The sequence below is a fragment of the Gambusia affinis genome, linkage group LG08 (assembly GCF_019740435.1).
Source record: "Gambusia affinis linkage group LG08, SWU_Gaff_1.0, whole genome shotgun sequence".
NCBI lineage: Eukaryota > Metazoa > Chordata > Actinopteri > Cyprinodontiformes > Poeciliidae > Gambusia > Gambusia affinis.
The window spans coordinates 19,995,672-20,017,700 of record NC_057875.1 but is presented as its reverse complement, the minus strand read 5'-3'; the positions used below and the strand labels follow the sequence as shown (position 1 = coordinate 20,017,700).

Sequence of the window (22,029 nt, the reverse complement as noted above, 5' to 3'; positions counted from 1 at the left end):
ATCCACCTATTTCAATAAAGGGTCCATATTTCTGAAACAGCTTACCTCTGCTTCTGGCCATGCCTTTCCCCAGCCACATGAGGAAGGCTCAGGTACTGGACCTGAGGTCGGCTTGGAGCTGGCAGGGAAGCCGGGAGCGTTGGAGCGGCTGGCATTGGTGCGTCAGACAGCACTCTGCGGTGGAGCTTCACTTTAGGGATGACAGTCGCCCTGAAGTTGGCCTTCTTCTCCTCCCGTGCAATGAAGGTGGAGATGGATTTGGAGTTCAAGTTGGGTAGAGGAATGGAGAGACTGTTCAGGATGGTGTCGTCTCTGACTCGGTCTACAATGCGTTTGTACTGCCCTTTGATAGCTGTGGTGACCTTGGTGGGGGAGGTGAGACGACAGGCTGGCGGCCGGTTCTTAAGCATCTTGATGATGAGGTACAACAGACGGCTGTCTTCAGTAACACGTGCCGCCTGAGGGTACCTCATCCAAGAAAACTTTGTCTTTTGGGCCGCCCTGGTCTCAGGTGTGTCGGCTCCCAGGCATCAGCCAAACAGGGTGTAGCCCCACCGAGACTCATATTGTTTTACAAAGTTGGCAGCTGACCTGTAGTGGTCATGCAAAGCACTGACCGCGGAGACAATCTTCATCCTGAAGTCTGCCAGCACCAGGTGACGGTCTGTGTCATCGGCCAGGTGGAGAAGGAGCAAGGCCAAGGCTTCCACTTCCTGCAGCCCAGGGAGCTGCAGGTGGCTCTGAGTCATGAGAACATCCTGCAGGGCGGGGCTGTCCTCTTCCTCCACCTGTTCTGACCGAGTGAGGATGGCGTGTTTCCCACTGACGGCGTCCATTGGATCCTCCTCTGACTCTCCGCACACAGCCACTCCTTCATCTGCCAGCTCCTCCTCCTCTTCGCTCTGTTCAGCCGTCTCCTCTTCGTCACGGCTCTGCTCTTCCTCAACTGCAAAGTATAAAATGGGCTTTTTACCAACACGTCTATGCAGTCGCAAAAGCCAACAGTAGACTTCAAATCACATGTATTTACCTCACGTTTCACTTAGAAAGATTTAACAGCTTAGTTAGCATATTTCTGTTTCTAGATCGTTTACCTTGCTGGGCGTAGTAATTGTTGCAGCGAAGCTGGTCGACTGACACATGGCGTACTCCACCCCAAGAAGCTCTTCCTCGTCCGGGTCTTTGTACTCAGCAGGGTAGGGCATTGGAGCAACAAAGTTGGGTTCGAGAACATGCTCTCTACCAAACAGCACCTCAACCTGCTGATTCATGCGTTGAATCTGCCGCGGGTCCATGCACCAGGTCTGCCGGCCGTGTCCACCTGCAACCCTGAGGGACTCCATCCGGTTGTTCCACTGCACCGCAAACGCAATCAGATAAACCTGAAAGACACGACCGTTGGCGTGTAAAGGACCAGGACACGCATTCGTGTCTCTTTTGGCCCTTATGGCCCATACTGTACGTCTGATGCTGCGTGAGCAAACACAGAGGAAGGCACTAGAGCCGTCAGAATTTGTTTTTATATGTTAAAACTGCTCATCCTCACTTGGAACTGCATAATTCCGCATCTCTGCGAGGGAATGGCGTTGTACAGGTGTGAGTGCAAACCCTCCAGGGAGTTGCTGCCTCGCTGACACCTTGTACTTGTTGAGGCGAATGCCGTTGAGCACCACCACCTTCACAGACACATACAGCTGCACGCCAGGGGGATCCTGTAAAAAACAGCACAGTCTCTTCTTTACTATGGCCAGGCTTGTCACAATAACAAAGTTTGGCTGAGTTATGAGTTAGCAAGTGTAATGTGTTTGAAGCGTTAAGTTGTACAGTTTAGTTGTTTACCATGTCAATGATGTTCTCTGAAGCATTACAGTGAAGCATATTGCATTCCACACAGTACTCTTCCATCTTGTCTGGGACTTCCCCCCATTTGCACTCCATGTTTGCTATAAATGACACAAGAAAACATGTAAATTGCATCAACAAGCATTTAAACAAGACAATTCATTAGACACTGCAAATTGTTCAAATATATAATAATACCCTGCTGCAGCTGCGTACACAACAAAACACACCTACTCCTGCTACTAAACACGCCAACTGGTGCTGCAATAATATGACATTTCTGTGAAATATCAGCTCTTAGGACAAGAAATACAAAATTAAAATAAATAACAAAAAGTTTGTAGAGAAAGCTTCTTCATATCCATCCTTTCTTATTCCGATTTAATACAAAAAAACCTTGTAATCAACATATTTATGCATGTGCATCCCAAAAATGCAATTCTTGAAATACTGCAGAAAACACAACAGCGAGTTTAAATGCAATTGAGAGATCCCAATTTTTTATTGACAACACTGGTGGATGCCATGTCCTTCCTGGCAACGCCTGGTGAACACAGGGACTTCAAGTGACTCAAGAACATCTCCTGTCTTTTATTAATTGAGGCAAAAGTCACACTGACAGTGACTAATACATAACCCAGGTGGCTGTACTCGTGTATGTGATCTGTTAACCTGAAAAGCCTTCATGTTCCAAAAACAACCTCAATTTGCATAAACTAAATATGTATAAATGTAAAGCACATATAAAAACAAAATTAACATGAACGCTTTTCATATACATTAATGAAGATAAGGATTTGTTTCAAAAGTGAAACACTGGTTTTGCCCCAGTTTCAGTGTGGGTAAAAATTGCGTTTTCATACGTCTGATTCATTTAATGTTGGTAACGGTGGATGCCAACATTAAGTTCATCTATGTAGATGTTAAAAAGGTGAGAGGACAGTATACTTCCCTGTCTTACTCCGGAACATGAAGGCTTTTCAGGTTAACATATCACATACACGACATGCTATCCAAGTTAGCAGACATGTTATCCAACCCAAAAATATTAAGGAACTGGGGGACGTGAATTTAAACAGGGCGTGTTTTGTAGTTTACTACAAAAAATTAAATTTATTTACTTACTTTTTATTGTGTCTCTTCTCGCGTATGACAAGCTGACGACTCCTCTCAATATCGCGGACCTCCTGCAGAATGCGCATGCGTGCGCATGCGCTCTTACCATATGTATGCTATTCTGACATGTATGGCTATCTGATAGAACACCGCTATATTATTCAATTAGCTTCAGTTTTCTTTCTTTGTTGATGTTTGTTAGCTTAGCTCTTAGCTGACCCGTTTCTGTCCGATGTTATGCTCTTGTGCATTAAAAAAGTACTTACTAGTCCACACAAAGTCTATTGAACGACGAACATTACTTTTCTTCGAGCAGACTCTACATAAGAGTTCTTCAATCTTTCACGGCATTTCACATTTTAACAGTCAAAAACTGTAGAGCTTACTTGACCACACCACATCCAATTTTCTTTCTGAAGTAAGTGACGCAGCACTTTCCATATATTTTAAATTATGTCCATTAGGTGGCGCTTTTGTACAAAACGCATACTAAAATAAAACCTTATTGTAAAGAAAATATCTAAATATGCAAAAGGCACACACAATAATAAACAATGTTCAAACTGACATTTTTGGCTCTTACACGTTTGCATTCATTTGCCAATGCGGAAAGATCACCTGAATGCTTGCTCTATAGCAGAAGTTGTCAAATACAAAAAGACCGTACTTTCTGGACTATAGAGCGCACCTTACTGTAAGCCGCACCTACAATAAAAAAAAAAAATATCTATCTATAGATATATCCATAGATAGATATAGATAGATATATCTATGTATAAATATACATAGATATACAAGCCGCACTGGGCTATCAGCCGCATGGTTCAAAGCATGGGGAAAAAGTAGCATAGTCCGAAAAAAAACCGGTAATGTGGAAAGACATTTCCAGGGAAGGCGCTACATTAGCTGCTGCGTCAAGATTAAAGTTACATTTTACAAACCCTAGAAGCTGTCCAATGATGTAAAAGATGTCACATTAAATATGTTATTTTCTAATTTTTTATTTTTTTTGCACTCCGTTTGTTGCCCAGAGAAGTTGCACGTGAAGCCAGGCAAGTTTAGTTGTTTTTTTCGTTCACACACTTAACAGGATTATTTACAAAGAGCGATCGTTGTTATGGAAACTGCATTTGGGACAGGAGGGAAAATAAACATTTAATCATGAATGTTCTTGAATGTACGCACTTAGTGGTTTTGATGATAAGCTAATATAAACACTTATAGCCAGTTTTGCCTTCATTATAAGCCTTATATAAGGCTTTTACGTTTTTGCGGCTCCAGACAGATTTGTTTTTTGTTTTTTTTGGTCCAATATGGCTCTTTCAACATTTTGGGTTGCCGACCCCTGGTCTAAGAAATTTAATTATGACAACCAGGAGCCGGGCGGAACATAATACCCGACAAACTGAAAGTGGGGAGGGAGAGAGAGTGGTATTGAAATTTCCAGGGGCACCTGAACGCAACAGACGTACGTTAACTCAGGCGGTCGCATCAAATATATGCATCTTTTAATAAGCAGAAACACGACAATGTAGGGTCGGTTCTAGATTTAATATTTGTCCTGAAGAATAAAATAAAAATATGAATTTAGATGTTGAGTTGTTGTGAAACGTGTCCATGCCTTTCAGCCAATCGGTAGCCGGTGCAGCATCTCCTCCCAGTATGATGGCAGTATGGCCGCCGTCGTATAGCCCTGCGGCTTGGTGAGAGCCACTGTCACGCTGGGGGATTAAAGATTTACTACTCGAAACATGTCGGCCGTGTTTTTTCTGAAAAAGTCTCTGAGCAGACTCCCACCGAGTGCTGCTAGGCAACTCTTCACCTGCCACTATCACACCGAGAGAGGAGTGTACGGGTACCGGCCGAAGCGGCTCGCCGGAGAGAATGACCAGTCACAGAGGCACCGCATCGCTGCACTGAACCAAGGTCGGTACGGGTTAAATTACAACGCGAAGAGCTGATAAGGATGTGGAGGGGTTAAATGGAGGCTACAGTAGTGATATGTGTGCTAAGTATTTGTCTTTGGGTGATGTATTAATCTGAGCATCACCCACTTGAGCTAGCTCTTCATGTGTTGTAGGCAGCTAGCTGGAGTGCACTTGTGTGTATCAGGAAGAGTCGAGTTTCTTCTTCATAGTAGAGGCGACGCCAAGGGGGACTGAAAGGGGGACGATGACCATCTTCACTAGACTTTAGAGTTATGTCACTTTTATTCTCCAGAAATTCAGCTCAAATATCAATTACGCACAGACTGATGGGAGAAGAAAAAGAGTTTATTTAGTGACATATTTTGTAACATGGTGAAAATCTGTAATGTGGGCTTCTTTTCACATGGATTACTGCATGAGTGCAGTGTGGATACGTCTGTGGTTTTGCTCAGGTGTTAACACTTAACACCTCCTTAACAGCAGCCGTCATCTAAGCTTGATCTGATATTCATCTTCCTCTTTGCAATGCCTCAGATTGTTTATGGACATTGTCAGCACAGTTTGCTGGCCAGTCAGACACAGTGATGAAACGGCCATTATACCAAGTAGGAGCATAACATAAACACTTCGATTAAAACAGTCTTTTAGTGCGATCAGACTTTCAGGGAAAATGAATTTTGATTCATTCAAGAATTCAAGCTTCATTGTGGTTGTCAGATTTAGCAGAAATAAATACTTTAAATATTGCAAGCTTTTTGAACCGAGTAACTGAAAAACGTTTTGAGAAGCATGCGTATGAGTTGTATTTTTCTGCAATTATGTAAGAGATCAAATTACATTTATTTATTCATGCTAGATTCAGTATTTGTTTTTAATTAATACATTTTACCTTCAACCATAGCGACATACTTTATAAACATCATTATATTCTGGTATATCCACCTCCCTGTCCAAACCTTTCTGGCTTCACCCCTTCTTAGTGGCAGCATGTTTTGTGTACTCTGCTCAGATCACGGTCTGGCCCGCCTGGTGGAGGCGTACAGAACACATGGACACAAGGCTGCTAAAATTAACCCCCTACTACCTCAGCAGCCCGTTGTGGACCGTGTCCCGGAGATAGACATGCTGGCCGGTGCCGTCACTGGAACCCTCAACACCTCAGGTGAGTTTCATAGAGACCTACAGAAATCGGGGTCGTGCCGTACACATGTTCAGGAATATTTCAGGCTCTGTAGCTGTTTGTGTCTTGCTTCACTTCTGAAAATCAAATGTTGGACTTTGTGGAAATATTGAGGAAGAACCAGTGGTTGAATGACAACAGCGTGTCTTCACCGCCTGCATGAATAATAATAATTTACTGTATTTACGCTCAGCCTGGAGTTTCAGGTAGGATTTGATGTCACCCATTCCTGGTGTCTTTAATGCCACATTTCTATTTTCCCTCTTTTTCTGTCTACTTTTTAGATTAAGGCAGTTTCAGTTATCTAAGTGCTTGCGTTGTCAAGGATGGGCGAACAAACACAAAAGATTGAATCCATGCACCTTAGGAAAGGATTAACTCACCAGCCCGGACTTGCTTTGGGTTTTTTCTACTGCTAGTTGTAGACAATTACTATTTAAAAAACGTTTAACAAAAGATACATTCTGATTTTTGTGTTAAGTTGATAAACTTGTGAAATTGCCAAATAAAATCTTGAAAATATCTAAAAATATGAAAAGTCCTTGTGAAGATAAAAAGACATTCATGTGTGGTTGTGGATTTCAGAAACTGTTGTTTTTTAAGTGTAGCCAAATAACTTGTGTAAACTTGTTGCAGAACGAAGTGTTCCAGAGGACCGACTTAGGCTTAATTTACAACGTTATCAAAGATTATTTGAAATACCTATTTAGTGAAGTAATGTTAGATTTGTTTTGTATATATATATATATATTCAAGTAAATGAAATGAATATTTCCTGAAACTAAATTTATCTTAAAATAAATATGATTATATAATATAATCAGGATGTTCTAGCTGTCTCTTGAATTGCATTTAGTTGTGAGAGAGATGTCTTCATTGATGGGAGAAGACTGATGGGAGTTAAATAAAAAAATTTTCCCCAAAACAATTTGCACCACTAAGCCCAAAGTTCCAACTTACTAAAACCAATTGCAACGCTGTTTCAAGCTTCTCTATCTTTAAGGCTTTGTTTCCCTTTTCTCTACTTATGCGCAGACCTAAACTTCAGGTAAACGATGTGTGTTCTTCCTTGCTAAGGCCTGCGTCACTTTGGGAAGGCTCAGGCCTCGGCGGAGGAGGTCCAGACCTACCTGGAGCGGGTCTACTGCGGCCACCTGTCCGTGGAGATCGGCCAACTGAGCAGTCTGGAGGAGAGGGAGTGGTTCGCCGACCGCTTCGAGGAGCTCAAGAGGGAAGGCTTCTCTCCTGAGGAGAAGAAGCACCTGGCTAAGCTAATGCTGGAGTCTCAGGTAGGTCTAAGAGGAGGTGAGCAGGTATCAACCCGCATCCAGTCCAGTGGGGAAATAAAGAAATGTTTTGGGTTTTTTTTCCCCCCACCCTGTGTGTAGGAGTTTGACCACTTCCTGGCCACTAAATTTGCTACCGTGAAGCGCTACGGAGGAGAAGGAGCAGAGAGCATGATGGGATTTTTCTATGAGCTCTTCCACCAGTCGGCCCACAGCGGCGTGACAGACGTCGTCATCGGGATGCCCCACAGAGGCCGCCTCAACCTCTTGACAGGCCTGCTGAAGTTCCCACCAGAGGTCAGAGAGATGTGATTAAAGAAAACTTTTTTGCAACAGGGCTACCATGACAACGCTCAGATTGCTCGGCTACAATAAAGTCACAGTTTGCTTCCAAGCTGGAAGCCGCAATCGCGCTGAAGCAGGTTGTTCTCTGCAGCTCATGTTCCGTAAGATGCGCGGACTCAGCGAGTTCCCCGACACCTCCCCCGCTATCGGCGACGTTCTCTCTCATCTCACCTCCTCTGTGGAGTTGGACATGGGAGCAGGGCACCCTCTTCACGTCACGATGCTGCCCAACCCATCTCACCTGGAGGCCATCAACCCGGTGGCCCAGGGCAAAGCGAGAGCGAGGCAGCAGCTGAGGAAAGAGGGAGACTATTCGCCTGAGGAGGGCGCCTACCCTGGGGACCAGGTCATCTGTCTGCAGGTACTTGCAGCATGCATTTAAGCACGGACGGCAATAGTCCTGAATGTCTGCTGCTGATTAGTCCGATCCAAGTGGGAAAGTTAAAAATTCATAGCTGGAAAATGAATTTTGGTAAAGTTGAAGATTGGTAAAAATCTTCAACACATTTCAGAACTCTTGTTGAGAAAAATAAAACTCTAGAAGAAAGAAACCTCAAAATATTGTGTAAAATCTCAAACATGAGATGCTATTTTGCCTTTAGCCCATGAATTCCAGTCGACAGATTGATACTTCAGGCTGACACAGGCTTATTTATCGGCAAAAATTCTCTACCAGATAGTCCCATCGCATTTTTCTCCTTTTTTCAACACTTTGGTAAAGAGAATTTGCTACAGTTATAAAGCAGAGCTTATTTTAAGGCCTTTTGCACATCCTCACTATAGTGTTGTATGCTAAAATGACTAAAGTCACTTTAGCATACAGAAATTTACAAAGATGTCCTTTTTGTAACTTTCTGTACTGTTCAATCTTCCTGGGAGTTTTTTACATGTGTTTTATTTCCAGGTTCACGGTGACGGGTCATTCACCGGCCAGGGAATCGTTCCAGAAACGCTGACCCTTTCAAAGCTACCTCACTACAGAGTGGGCGGCAGCATTCACCTCATAGTGAACAACCAAGTGGGGTACACCACTCCATCAGACAGAGGAAGATCCTCTCTGTACTGCAGCGACGTTGGTGAGTTAAACTCTCAAGCTGCGTCTGCAGAGCAACTAGATGGTTCAAAATTAGGTTTGCAGCTAACAGTTATTTAAGTTATTGTTATTGTTCTGATGACTAATTGAATAAAAAATAGCATGTTTTTTTTTTTTGTTTTTTTTTTGGGGTAAGCCTTTTTATAAAATATTGGCAATACTTTGAAATATGCAAATAAATAAGTCATTTTAGTTCCTTTTTGCCTAAAATGAACTAGGCAAAAAGTTCATTTTAGGCAAAATGAACTTTTTGCCTAAAATGTTCATTTGCGTTCACTGAAGGAATGCTTCAGTGAACGCAAATGAACATTTTAGGCAAAAAGTTCATTGATCTTTGGAGCGAAGGATGCATCGGCAGATAGAAAAATACTTTCTAACATCAACATGTGAACAGCTCAGCCCTTTCTGCTTGATTTAACATCAATACATTTTTTTTTTTCTTTTTTTACAAAGTGGGTGAAGCTAAAACCTCCTCTTGAAGAGCTCTGGGTAGAACAGATTTACAGACAAAGTGTTTTTTATTTTCTTAAATTCAAAATGCTTATATTTTTTTAAAATTTTACCTGTTATAATCTTAATTACTGCTCTGAGCATGTGGTTTTTTGAGTTTTTATACTCAGGTAATGATCAATTACTTACTAAATTAGTTGATGGTTATTTCTATAATCGATTAAGCCGATTACGTTTCAGCTTTAATCAAAATAAAGCAAAACATCCAGGTGTTTTTCTTTTCCGAAGGTAAGATGGTGAACTGTGCTGTGATTCATGTGAACGGCGACGATGCAGAGGAGGTTCTGCGAGCCGCCAGGCTGGCTGTGGACTACCAGCGGCAGTTCAGGGGGGACGTCATCCTGGACCTGATCTGCTACCGTCAGTGGGGCCACAACGAGCTGGATGAGCCGTTCTTCACCAACCCGGCCATGTACAAGATCATTAGGTCGGTCCATTTTTACCTCATGGCTCAAAGGTTGAGTAAGTCTGTCTCAATAAGACATAAATCAGTAATCACACGATCAAATTCGATGAGCTCGACAATTTCCAGCTGGATCATCAGAGATGTTCTCTTTTATTTATTGTTGCCACAATTTTGAAAAAGCACCCAGAACAAAATAGTTGGCACCTAATTTTTTTAACTATATCTGTCATTTTAGGCTGAATGGCTAATATTTTCTGAGACATTTAGACTTCAAAACACATTATCATTATTGTTGCTTTGTTTGTCTATTTAACATTTAACATGTTTTCCAGCTCCAACATTAAATGTTCTTTAGAAATATATATATTTTTTTATCTTTGAGAGGGTGCACTTGCTTTAATATGCCATCATTATAATTTTATTAGTCAGAAATGGCCTCAAAATGACAGTATCACCATAAAACGCAGTACTTTCTGGGACAATTTATCACAATTTCCATTGAAATCGGTTATTGTGACAGTCAGGCCTACGAGTGAGATGAATTCACTGTCTGGGAATCTCTCCTTCATGTCTCCTTTCCTCCTCTCAGATCGCGTCAGAGCGTCCCCGACTCCTACTCGGACCAGCTGATATCTGAGGGTCTGATGACGGAGGCAGAGCGAGCAGAGATCAAGTCCAGCTACTACGGCACGCTCAACGACAAGCTGTCCGGCATGACCCTGTACAGCCCCCCGCCCACCAACCTGCAGGGCCGCTGGGGGGACCTGGTGGAGCCCCAGGCCAGAGTGACCACCTGGGACACTGGGGTCCCCGTCCAGCTGCTGCAGTTCGTCGGAGCGAAGTCCGTTGACATCCCCGAACAAATCTGCTTGCACAACCACCTCCTAAAGACCCACGTACAGGTACAGCAGGGGTCTCGGCCGGAGGGTCTCGTTCTGCCGTCGCAGGCTGAGCGCTGTCGTCTTGTTTTCTTTCTGAACTCAGGCTCGGTTGCAAAAGTTGGAGGAGGGAACCAAGCTGGACTGGTCGACGGCGGAGGCCCTGGCTTTCGGCTCTTTGCTCTGCCAGGGTGTGTTTGCCTTCACAGCGTTTCCCTTTGAGTGTTTGAGTTTTGCTTACACTGCGAAAATCTAAATCTTACCAGTTATTTTTGTCTAATTCCCATTAGCAATAGCTGGCTTAGTACAATTTAAATAAGAGAAAACTAACACAATTTTTCACTTGTAAGTCAATAATTCTTGAATATAAATTTAAAACAGTATTTTTCTTGACATATTTCTTGTTTTAAATGAAAAACTCTGCCAGTGGAAATGGTCTTGCTGAAAAGTTACGTTTAAGTTGTTTTTGTCGTAATTCAAGCGTGCTGATATATCTGCACTAGAAACGAGACAGAACTACTTAGTAATATTTTCTCTTCGGTGTAAATATTGATTCATAAATGTTGCAGGCTTTGATATCCGTATAAGCGGCCAGGACGTCGGACGAGGCACGTTTAGCCAGCGACACGCCATGCTGGTTTGTCAGGATACCAACGACACCTACGTTCCTCTGAACCACATCAGCTCCCAGCAGACGGGATTCCTCGAGGTAAAAACAATAAAAACCAAGCACAGTTTGGAGACGAGTCGGGACGCGTCGGCGCTTTGGTAAACGATCTTGTGCGTTCAGGTGTGCAACAGCCCGCTGTCGGAGGAGGCGGTGCTCGGGTTCGAGTACGGCATGAGCATCGCCCAGCCCAAGCTGCTGCCCATCTGGGAGGCGCAGTTCGGGGATTTCTTCAACGGGGCTCAGATCATCTTCGATACTTTCATCTCAGGAGGTCGGCCTTGGTTAAACTAGTCCCGCTAAGGTGAAGTGAAGCGGGGGCTGATTCAGCTGTTTGGTTTGCAGGTGAAGCCAAGTGGCTGCTCCAGTGTGGGATGGTGATCCTGCTGCCTCACGGCTACGACGGAGCCGGACCCGAACACTCGTCCTGCCGCATGGAGCGCTTCCTCCAGGTGCAGCTCTGCGTTCATGTCACGCTTTTAAATACAGACATTTAAGCCCACATTTCACGGATTTGTTGTTGGATTTTATAAAATTGTGCTGAGTCAAAATGAGCAGAATCACAGAAGTGTAATGGTGCTACTATTAAGTGATAGATCAATTAATCGCATGATAAATTAAATGAGCTTGGACGTGCTGTGGTGGCGTAGGGGATAATGCAGCCCACATTTGGAGGCCTTCATTCTTCAACGCGGCCGTCGCGGGTTCGATTCCCGAACCCGGCCGACATTTCCCGCATGTCGTCCCCCCTCTCCTTCCCTCTTTCCTGTCAGCCTACTGTCACGCAAGGGACACTAGAGCCCACAAAAGACCCCCTGGTAGGGGAAAAAAACTAAATTAAATGAGCTCAATAATTTTGATTTATAGTTTCTCTCTCTTCTCTCTTTCTACAAAAACTGGATGACTAAAGTTTTCAGTCTGGTGCTTTGGTCCCTTTTTTGAAGGACAATTTTGCTCACAGAGACTTCATAACTTAGCTTATTTGTGTGTTTTTTTTATGTTTTGTGTATCTATTTTGGATAGAATTAGAATGTAATGTTACCTGATATATGACTTGAAAATAGTCTCAAAACAACAAGGTCAGGTCAGGCTCCTATGTGCTAACTGCAGCTGTGTTTTTAGCTGAGCATTCAACAAAAATAGATCATTGATGGTCCGCAGTTCAAACGGTAAATAAATTCAACAGCTTTGGACCAGCTGCAGCAAATGAACCGTAACCCCACTGTTTGAACTTTGACCTGGGGTCTTCCAGGTCATCAGAACAAAGAGCTCTGACTGGGTGGTATGCTTGTAAAAAATGACAGAAATAAGAAGTCGGAGCCAGAAGCAGCTGGCTCTGACAACACGATCAACCTGTTTGTCAAATTTTAAACTGTTGTCGATCATTATTCCCACTTTCCTGACCACGGGTCTGCATTAATCACCACAGCAGGAAAATTGGTAACACTTTATTTGACAGGATGTGCATAAGACTGACATAATACTGTCATAAAAGTGATATAACACCTCTTATGTAAATGAAGGAGTCTTCATGAATGTGTGAAGTGTTATTTGGTAAAAAACAAAATAAATAACACCTTTGATGCAAAGTTGACACTTTTATTGGACTTTTAATGCAAGTTTTAGTGCAACTTTGCAAAAAGTGTCATTATTTACTAGGGGTGCACCAATTTTTTGGCCGATCACCGATTACCGATCTTTTAAAAAGCTAAACCTGCCAATTCCGATTTTAGCCTATACAAATTTCTTTGATCTGAAATGTTGCTCAATAAAGCAAGAAAGTTGTTGAGTTGAGAACAGTGAGGTCACTATTGTTAGTTGTAAATGTGCAGAAATAACTTGGTGGGCCAGTCTGTCAGTCAAACCTTTCTCACCGGAAGAGCAAAAGAGCACTGTGGTCGATTCTTAGACCTTTTCCAACCTAGATAAGATCGGTGGATAAAACTGGCTTCCCTATTATTTATTGAATGACACTTCATGACAGCAGTCCTAAACATTCATGAAGACTTCCTCATGTTCATAATGGGTGTTATGTCATGTTTGTGACTGTGTGATGTCTGTCTTATGCACACGCTTTCAGATAAAGTGTTACCAGAAAATCCAACTAGATATTTTCCGTTCTTCTTCGCAGAATTAGTAAATGCATTGTCTTCTTATTGTGGGCCTGGAATTTAAGCATAACCCATAAATTCTTATTAGAGTTGAGGGTTTTCTCTATTTGGGATTATTGTGTTGTTAAAAGGCCCATTTATGCCCAAATTTCAGCCCTTTGACCTAAACTGTCATTTTCAGATGGAATAAATTTGTTTGGCTTCCAGGAACCTCCAAGTCAATCACAAACAGTGAAAAACCTGCCAAGAAGAGCGAAGAAGTTTCCATCCAGCTTTATGACAGAGGCTCGTTGATTGCTACAAAAAGAGTGGTTTCCCTGCAACATGTTAAGGGACATTTATCCAAACATTATTGCTACATATTTAAATCCAAAACAGTCTATAGATTATAAATAAATCCACAAACGTTTGTCTGATTAATCATCCCTGGAAAAAGGAACATTTTGGCAAATTGCTAAAAAAATCTAAATATTGACAGTCATTCATCATTCTGATCAATGTATTCAAATGTATCTTGTATATCAGTGTAAAGGAGGTACAGCCAAGATATTACACTCTTCAGGGTTAATGTCTAAGATATCCTCCAGAGATTAGGATGTGGTAGCTTAGATGTGGTTTCAGGTTGAAGCTGAGTCTGTTTCGGCTTTACTCTGCACCAGATTTTAGATCACGTGAAATTCTGACTTAAAACATTCAAGCATCAGTGCTTTTTTTTCATTTCCTGTCATATTTTGGAAGGAACTCAGGCTTGGCTCGTTTGCTTTTATCTGTCAGATGTGCGACAGTAAAGAAGAGGGTGTGGACGGCGACACCGTCAACATGGCGGTGGTCAACCCCACCACTCCGGCCCAGTACTTCCACCTCCTCAGGAGACAGATGATCCGAAACTTCCGCAAACCTCTCATTGTGGTCGGGCCCAAGACTCTGCTAAGGTTTTCTGTAAGAGGAAGCTTTTCTTTTTAGAGTACGAGTTGTTTCTTCTTCCTCCAGTATTTCCATGAGAAGCAATCAGAGATGTTTGTTTATTCCAGGGAGCGGTGTCCAGTCTGAGTGAACTGGCACCGGGAACGTCCTTCAGGCCGGTGTTGGGGGATGCTTCTGTCTCCGCAGAAAGGTACACGCGCCCTGACCTTTAACTGGGAAAACTGAGTATTTCATTTTGTGTCTGATTTTGGATCTCGATATTTAGGTTTTGTCAAGACTTAAGTCTCCTTGTCTATGTCCTAGAAGAAGTTGGATGCTTATCTCGGCTCTAAAATTTCTAAAATATCTCCAACATTTCCAAATTTAGAATATCAGATGATAGATGGATGTTGAAATCTCAAAAAGATTAGATATAGAAACCTTCCAGTGTTTCTCTGAATTCCAGTGGCAAGTTTATTAATGTAGCACTTTGAGAAACAGATTGAAACAGCAACAAATTGCTGTGAAAAATGTAAAATTAGAATAGAATAAAATGATGAAAAGAAAACTATAACGTCACAATGAAAAGCGTCAGACCTACAAATAAGTCTAGCCGAAGTCTTGCTCTCTCTCGCTTTGTCGCAGCCAGAATAAATCGAAAGAAAAGAAAAAGTTTCATTAAGAAGCATCTTACATCTCTGTGCTTCCTCTGATTTAAGTTTTCACACTTCAGTGAAGCTGACATTGTGTCATTTCCAGAAGTAGGGAGAGTTTTTTTTTTAACTAGCACTTATTGATGAATCTGGTTTTTCAGTCATCAGTCAGAACAGAACAAGCTGAACTCTGATCTGAATACGTATTCATCAAGGTTGCTTGAAACAGATTTAAAAACATTTGATCATGTTTCTGGAAAATGAACAAATTGCTTTTCTTCTTTTTAGTATATCGGAGATCCTAAACTGCCTTCTAAACTACTAAAAAAAAATCTAAAAATTGCAAGTTGAGGATGAAAAATGTTTTTTTATAATTCCCTTTTTCAAGAAACATACATATTTTTAACAAACTCAAGTTTGTCTACAGCAGCTTAGTCCAGCTGTAAAGTTGTTTATGCGTGATTTTGATCATGGTTTTAAGGAATAGGTAACAAATATATCAGTACTGTAGTGAACAAATCTTGAAACTTAAAACATGAACTGTTTTTTCAAGAGCTCTGTCTTTTCTGTCCTCTTTCATTGCATTGCTCAGAAGCGACTGAAAAATATCTGATTCATTCTCATTAGCGTCCAGAAGGTGGTGCTGTGCTCTGGAAAGCATTACTACGCCCTGCTGAAACAGAGAGAGACGTCAGCAGCTGGCCAGAGGACGGCTCTGATCCGTGTGGAGGAGCTGTGTCCGTTTCCTGTCCACCCTCTGCAGCAGGAGCTCAGAAAGTATCCTAACGCTAAAGGTAGAGAGAGCCACCGCACGCTGACACACACACACACACACACACACCCTTGACTCGTAACACGCTCTTTAAAGATGTAATCACGCCTGAGGTTTTTCTTTATCTTCACGAGTGTGAATCAAATTGTACCATGTTTTTGATTTACTGTGCATCTAAAAACTGAACATTGACAAGTTCCTTTTTCTAAATCTCAATCATATGGCGTACTTTCCGCTATTCTCCTCAGTTTTGTTTTGCATGTTTGACTTGTTTATAGCCTGAAGCATTGTGTCACGTATTAAATGGTACATTTTGTGAGCGTAGTTCTGCCTTGGAGAGCTTCCTGTTCAGCATCAGCTTACCTTTTTTTCTGAAGTCTCTTTGTGTTCGGGGTTCCTCTTTATAAAAAGCACACCTGTCCCGCGTTTTGCCTTCGCCGTTTTTATTTTTAGAGGAATTCCCCTTTGCAACAGGAGGAAGTGCTGCCCTGTCCACAACTACACAAGGGAGTTAAGCTCTGCCAAGCAAAATAAATTAAAGTCATCAACATTTTTAATCAGGGTAATAAAAAGCATGTTTCATTTACTATTTGCCGGGGAGCTTTTCCAAACGAGAGCTTTTTAATTGACAGCATGAGTGGAGTCGAATACTCTACAAGAGACTACTTCCTCTTTAAGGAGGTGGCTGTGAGCTGTTTTGGGGAAGTGCAAAACAGAAATCAAAATTACCCAATTCTTTTTCTAAATGCTCTAATCAGAATCGGATAATGTGTCTCATTTTTACTCCAGACCAGGCTGTTAGAGCAGGGCATAGTTAGACGCATTTTCCTCTTAACTGGAGCATCGCTTGGTGGCTTTTTCACACAGATCTCATAAAGTGTTTTGTAATATTCCTGAATTACAAAAGGCCCTAATTTTCCACTCTGTAGTCTGATCAGAAACATTTTCATTTTCATTTTCAAAGAGGAAATTTGATCAACTCTGACATGGCAGTTCAAAGCATAATTTAAGAAAATTTTTCTTAAAATAGCATAAAGAATTGAAATCGACAATTGTTTAATGTCCTACAATCTGAGCCAGGTCGAAAAATAACAACATTTTTATTGGACGGTTCACGTTTTCGGTTTGGAAGAGCGGCTAGAAAACATAAAATTATTGCTTGACAACCACTGTCAAGTTTATTTGTTCAGCTAAGCGCATTAGCACATAATTATGAAACAAGCAATAAATGTGACACTTTGCCAAATGCCGTCATCATGGAGAGATATGCATCAGATATAAAGATCAATGTTCCAGTTGCTATGAATCAAAAGCAGATGGGTTTTTAACATTGTTTGAAAGGAAATCAGTGTTTCAGCTGTTTTGCAGTTTTCTGGACATTTGTGTCAGATTAGTGGTGCATAAAAACTGAATTCTGCTCGTCTGCTGTTTGTTTCTGGTTCTGGGAAAGTTCTGGAAGGTTGATACAACATCGACAAGTCTGTAGCGTATTTTTAGCTTTAAGCGTTCAGTGATTTATGAATTAACAAAAGTATTAAAAAAATTATTCTCTGAGCTGCAGGGAACCAGTGAAAGCAGTAATTTTTCTCCAAAAATGTAAAGGTTTCTTTGGTTGATTTTTCTTGTAAAACAGAAATTAAAGTCTGAAGAGTAGCAAAATTAAATAATGTGTTTGAAAATAAAAAGCTTGATTATTTAGCATGTTGTAAAAAAAAAACAATGATGAGAGGAAACAGATTTAATTTAGTTTGCCTCAGCTTTTTTAAGCATGATGAAAAATTTTATAATAAACTCTTACATGTAACATAGATATCAACTGTATTTATTATTCATGCATTATTTAGGAGTTTGCATGGTTTAAACGTTGCTTGAGGTGATAAAATCACATTTGACGTAACTAAACCAGGCAGGTGCACATTTGGTCTGGTCGGCTGCATAAACTCTGCACATTAACACACGCAGGCAGAGCGTTAATCAATCAAGCGTGGGCCCAGGCTTTGACTTTTCTGTCGTCTCATTAGTAGCATCTGATGCTCAAGCATCGCTCTGCGCTTCTGTGCCCAACCAGTAAATCTCGCAGAGCCTCCAAAGCGTTTGGAGGCTTCATGAATGTTTAAAGTGCAACACATACATCTCAAACACACACACACAGAGTGGAGAAGTGAAAAAAGATGGTGTCTTTGTTAAAAGGGTTAAGAAATCAAAAAGACTAAATAATAAGAAAAAATGTTTATTGCTGTCTGCATTGTTAAATATGTCGACTAGAGTCCAATTTACTTTTAAGAAAGTTTCAACATTTGTTTCTGATTAGTGCCTTGAAGCTAGATGCCATTTTATGGTCACATGCTTAAAAAAATGCATTTTTATTTTTGGTACATTTTTTTCTGGTAGAGTTAACACAGTTAAATTTGACTGGATTTTGTTTAAAAAAAAATTTAAAAATAAAATCTTAATTACTGTGCAGAAAGTGTTTCTCCAAGTATATAATTAAAAAATACTCAGATTTGTCACCGAGTCTGAACATAAATGAAATGATGTCAGGGAGCTATTTAATATTGAGGAGTTGAGGAATTAATTTTCATTTGAAATAAATCCCAAAAACTGTAATTTCAAGGTGATTGGCCTAAAAGCGGGCCGGGCCAGTTTCAATCGCAGTTCAAGAGTTTTTCAAACACCATGGCTCATTAATTAAGTCCAATAAGATCCTGCAAAATTTCAGTGAAAACACAGATTTTGTCTGATTATTAGGATTAATTAAAACTAAGACCAGGCTTATTTTCCATCCCAAATTCACATGCAGATCCGGTTTGAGCAACATTACATGCTCTTACATCAGCAGAAGGAAGCGTTCCTGTTTCTCATCTCTCTTAAATTCTGGCTGTTGTCAGCTGTCAAGCTGCTGCTCTGACTCAAGACTCTGCAGTCAGGTTGTTGGATCTTCTGCTGCACCCTCACACCCATCATGACAGCAAAGCAAAACTAGAACCTCTCCCTTTCTCTCTGCGGCTGAATAGGTACTGTAACTGGAGTTGATTTATTTACTTTTATGTATCTGTTGTTGCCGGGAATGTACGAGAGAATAAAATCATTTGTCAAACTGTGTGACCTCCTAGAATAAGTCAAAACTTTGGATCGTTTTACCACAATAATTCTAATTGAGAGTTTATTAGTTAGTTTTTTGTTTTTTTTTTTAAAATACAAACATATATTTTTGTTGCTCTGGAGTACTGTGGCCTTGATGATTTGGCAAAAGGTTTGGACATCTTTCTCTTCTGACAGGCCCTCTCCCTGTGATCCACTATTAAACCAGCACAACGCTACAAAACGCCACGTAAAGTGAAAAGCCCCAGTGTGAGTTATGAGCAGCAGCCTTGGCATTTCAAGATGAAGTGTCCTTCAGTTTATCTCAGTTGGACTACTTTGCTGTAATTTATATCTCAGGAGTTTGGAGTTGTGGTGTAAACAGTTTTACTATGAAAACATCCAACTCTACATGTTACAGTTCAGTGTAACCTGCTGCCTTTAGGAGTCGGCATGTGGGAGAGTTAAGAGTTGTGGATTTTATTTTATTTTTTACATATTCTGCTGCTTTTTTTATGTGAAGACAGATTAAAAGGTTTCTCATTAAAAAAATTGCAGTAAATACACATTTGGGAAAAAAAGAAATGCATTTCACATATGTGTGTTTCTAAAATAAATGACCTAATATCTTCCAGTATGTTGCCATAAACATGAGGAAAAGTTGATAAACCTTCTCAAGGGTGTTCGCATCCTTAACGAGTCTTAAAAAGTCTTAAATTCACGAAGCTAGAATAAATGCCTTTAGATGCCTGATATTAGTTTAATTTAATTTGATCTGAAGTACATTAATCAGAGGTCTGTTGTGTTTAATCTTGTATCTGTTTTTTTTTCTTTCTTTCTTAAATCGCAGAACCTTTCTGTAAGATCTTTATAGTATTCTGTGATTGAGGCTATTGCTAACTAGCTGCTAATGTGCACTTGCTAGCTAGCTTTTTTGCCACCATCATGGCAAAATTATCATCAGTTGGTTGGAGAACATTTATTTTTGCCACTGGCTCACTTCTGTTGCCAAGCCATACAAGGCCAGATGCAAAAAAAACTAAAGTTTTTAAATTTAAATTTAATGCAAGGCAGCATTACAATGGTCTTAAATTTGACTTGCTGAAACCTGGAGACACCCTGTTACCTGCTCAGAGTGTAGTGCTGTTCTCACAGAGCTCTTCTTCTTTCTGCTGTCAAGGTGACTGAGCAAACATTTTCTTTTGCAACCAACCTTGAAACTCCTGTTTTCACTTTCTGAGGCATTGTTCCCAGCAAACACCAAAGTCAGGCAGCTTGATTTTAAAAGGAGAAAAGAGATGCAGCAGCAGCAGAAATTCACCATGAGAAAATGAAATTGTTTCCTCTTCTCCTCCTCCCAGAGTTTATTTGGAGTCAGGAGGAACCTCAAAACATGGGCCCCTGGTCTTTCGTGGCGCCCAGGTTTGAGAAGCAGCTGGCCTGCAAGGTAAACTAGCATGATGTAGCTTTTATCGCTATCATCTTGCCGTTTCACAAACGACTCTTTCTCTTGATCTCGGACTGTCTGCACATCAGCTCCGGTTGGTGAGTCGCCCTGCTCTTCCTGCCCCCGCCGTCGGCATCGGGACCCTTCATCACCAGCAGCAGGAGGCCATCCTCGCCGCTACGTTTTCCTGAAGCGAAACTTGAAACCAAACTAAGCGCAACACGGGCAGCAGTTCTGCACTACAGGGTCAGTGGTAATAATGCAATCAACGAATGTCTTTAAGAGAATAATGTTCATAATTTGAATCGTTACCGTGTAGTTTAGCGTGTTAATTTTAATCATTTGAAAGCATTGTCTTAAATATTTGTGTTTGAAGTTAGAATTGTCTGAATGAAAGCCTTAGAGATCATGTTTACATGATGATTGTAGGAACACTACACCTCACTCTTCTGTTTTTATGGTTGGAGGGATGAGTTGGATAAATAAAACCTCCACAGGTTCCTTTCTTCAGGAATCCAAACCCCTCTGGTCATGTCGCACACAAAGGCGTCCATGTTTGTGCTGCTGAAAGCAGAATACATCAGTTTGTCGTTGGACATACAGCATTAATCTTGAAGTGTGGCGTTGTGCAAAACAAACGTAGCTCAGAAAGAGATGAAGCATTTTCTGATTAAACAGTGAAAACTGTTGCAGTTGTCATTCTGTACTTAGATGATGTTCTGAGATGATTTTATCCTTGTTTACACGAAGGCTGTGAAGAAAGAAAATACTGACATCATGAACAGCTCATGTAAATACAGCAGAACTTTTTAAATAAATCTATTTTCATGTTTTTTGTTGTATTTTTTTGGTCGTGTTTCTTTAAATTCAACTGAGAGCCAACAGTGAAAATAAGAGTTCACTACTTTGAATGTGTTTTCCCTTCACAATAAAAATGTATAACAGTTCGATCTCCATATCTCACCATTGTCAAAGAAAATGTCAGTTTTCTGCCACTAACAGACTTTTACACATAATTTTATAAAGCCCAAAATTACTCGTATTCCTTGCAAATTTCAATTTATATTTAGTTCCTGTCTGATGGGACAAGAGTTAAAGACGATACAATGGAACAGAAAGGAACATTTTACAGTTTCTCAAAAAATTGGCTTGTTGAATATTGTTCATATCCTTTCTCGGTAATTCAAAAACCTTATTAAATATTATTCCACCCGCTCATCTATTAAACAGTCAGTGAGCTCCAGGTCTTTAATCTCCTTTCAGACTGAATTCAGGACTCTGGCCACACAAGCATTATTTTAGTAAAACAAAACATCTTGATTGATAAAATTAAAATATTACTTTATATGTAATTCTGCCAGGAGTGTGAATAATTTTGATCTTACCTGTACATAAATGTGTTTAATTTTGTCCAGAACGCCTCGGGTCTCGTTTGTCCCTACATGGCTGCTCTGGTGTCTTGGTAGGTTTCTATTTTCAGATGATGACCAACTCTCTATGACACGTCCAAAGCTTGGATTATTGTTTTGTAGCTAAACTCAACAGGACAAATAGCTGCTAGCTGTATTTCCATTTCGAAAAGAAATTCACCTAATGGAATTAGCTATAAAGCTCATGTTGTTTGATAAATATGAGTTTTTGCACACATTCTCTAACAGAAACACAGCTACTAACTCCTCCTTGCACAATGTGTGTAAATAATATAAATCAGAATACTCTGCATTAGATTACTGTAATCATGATGTCGCACACCTGAGCCACACTGCAGGTTTACCCTGCCACCAGTGAGCCAATAAAAGGTTGTAAATGTG

General features: G+C 40.8%; 1 protein-coding gene across 1 annotated transcript; it reads left to right on the top strand.

Moving 5' to 3' along the window:
- The first annotated feature begins 4,478 nt into the window (after positions 1 to 4,478).
- On the top strand, positions 4,479 to 21,051 carry dhtkd1 (dehydrogenase E1 and transketolase domain containing 1). Its single transcript, XM_044125029.1, has 17 exons — positions 4,479 to 4,884; positions 5,896 to 6,048; positions 7,144 to 7,355; positions 7,455 to 7,649; positions 7,789 to 8,058; positions 8,602 to 8,773; positions 9,529 to 9,727; positions 10,296 to 10,608; positions 10,691 to 10,775; positions 11,154 to 11,293; positions 11,375 to 11,525; positions 11,597 to 11,703; positions 14,137 to 14,301; positions 14,394 to 14,476; positions 15,546 to 15,712; positions 20,133 to 20,218; positions 20,308 to 21,051. Exons 1-17 carry the CDS (start codon positions 4,710 to 4,712, stop codon positions 20,407 to 20,409), a joined length of 2,775 nt encoding a protein of 924 aa, XP_043980964.1. The 5' UTR covers positions 4,479 to 4,709; the 3' UTR covers positions 20,410 to 21,051.
- Positions 21,052 to 22,029: the final 978 nt, after the last annotated feature.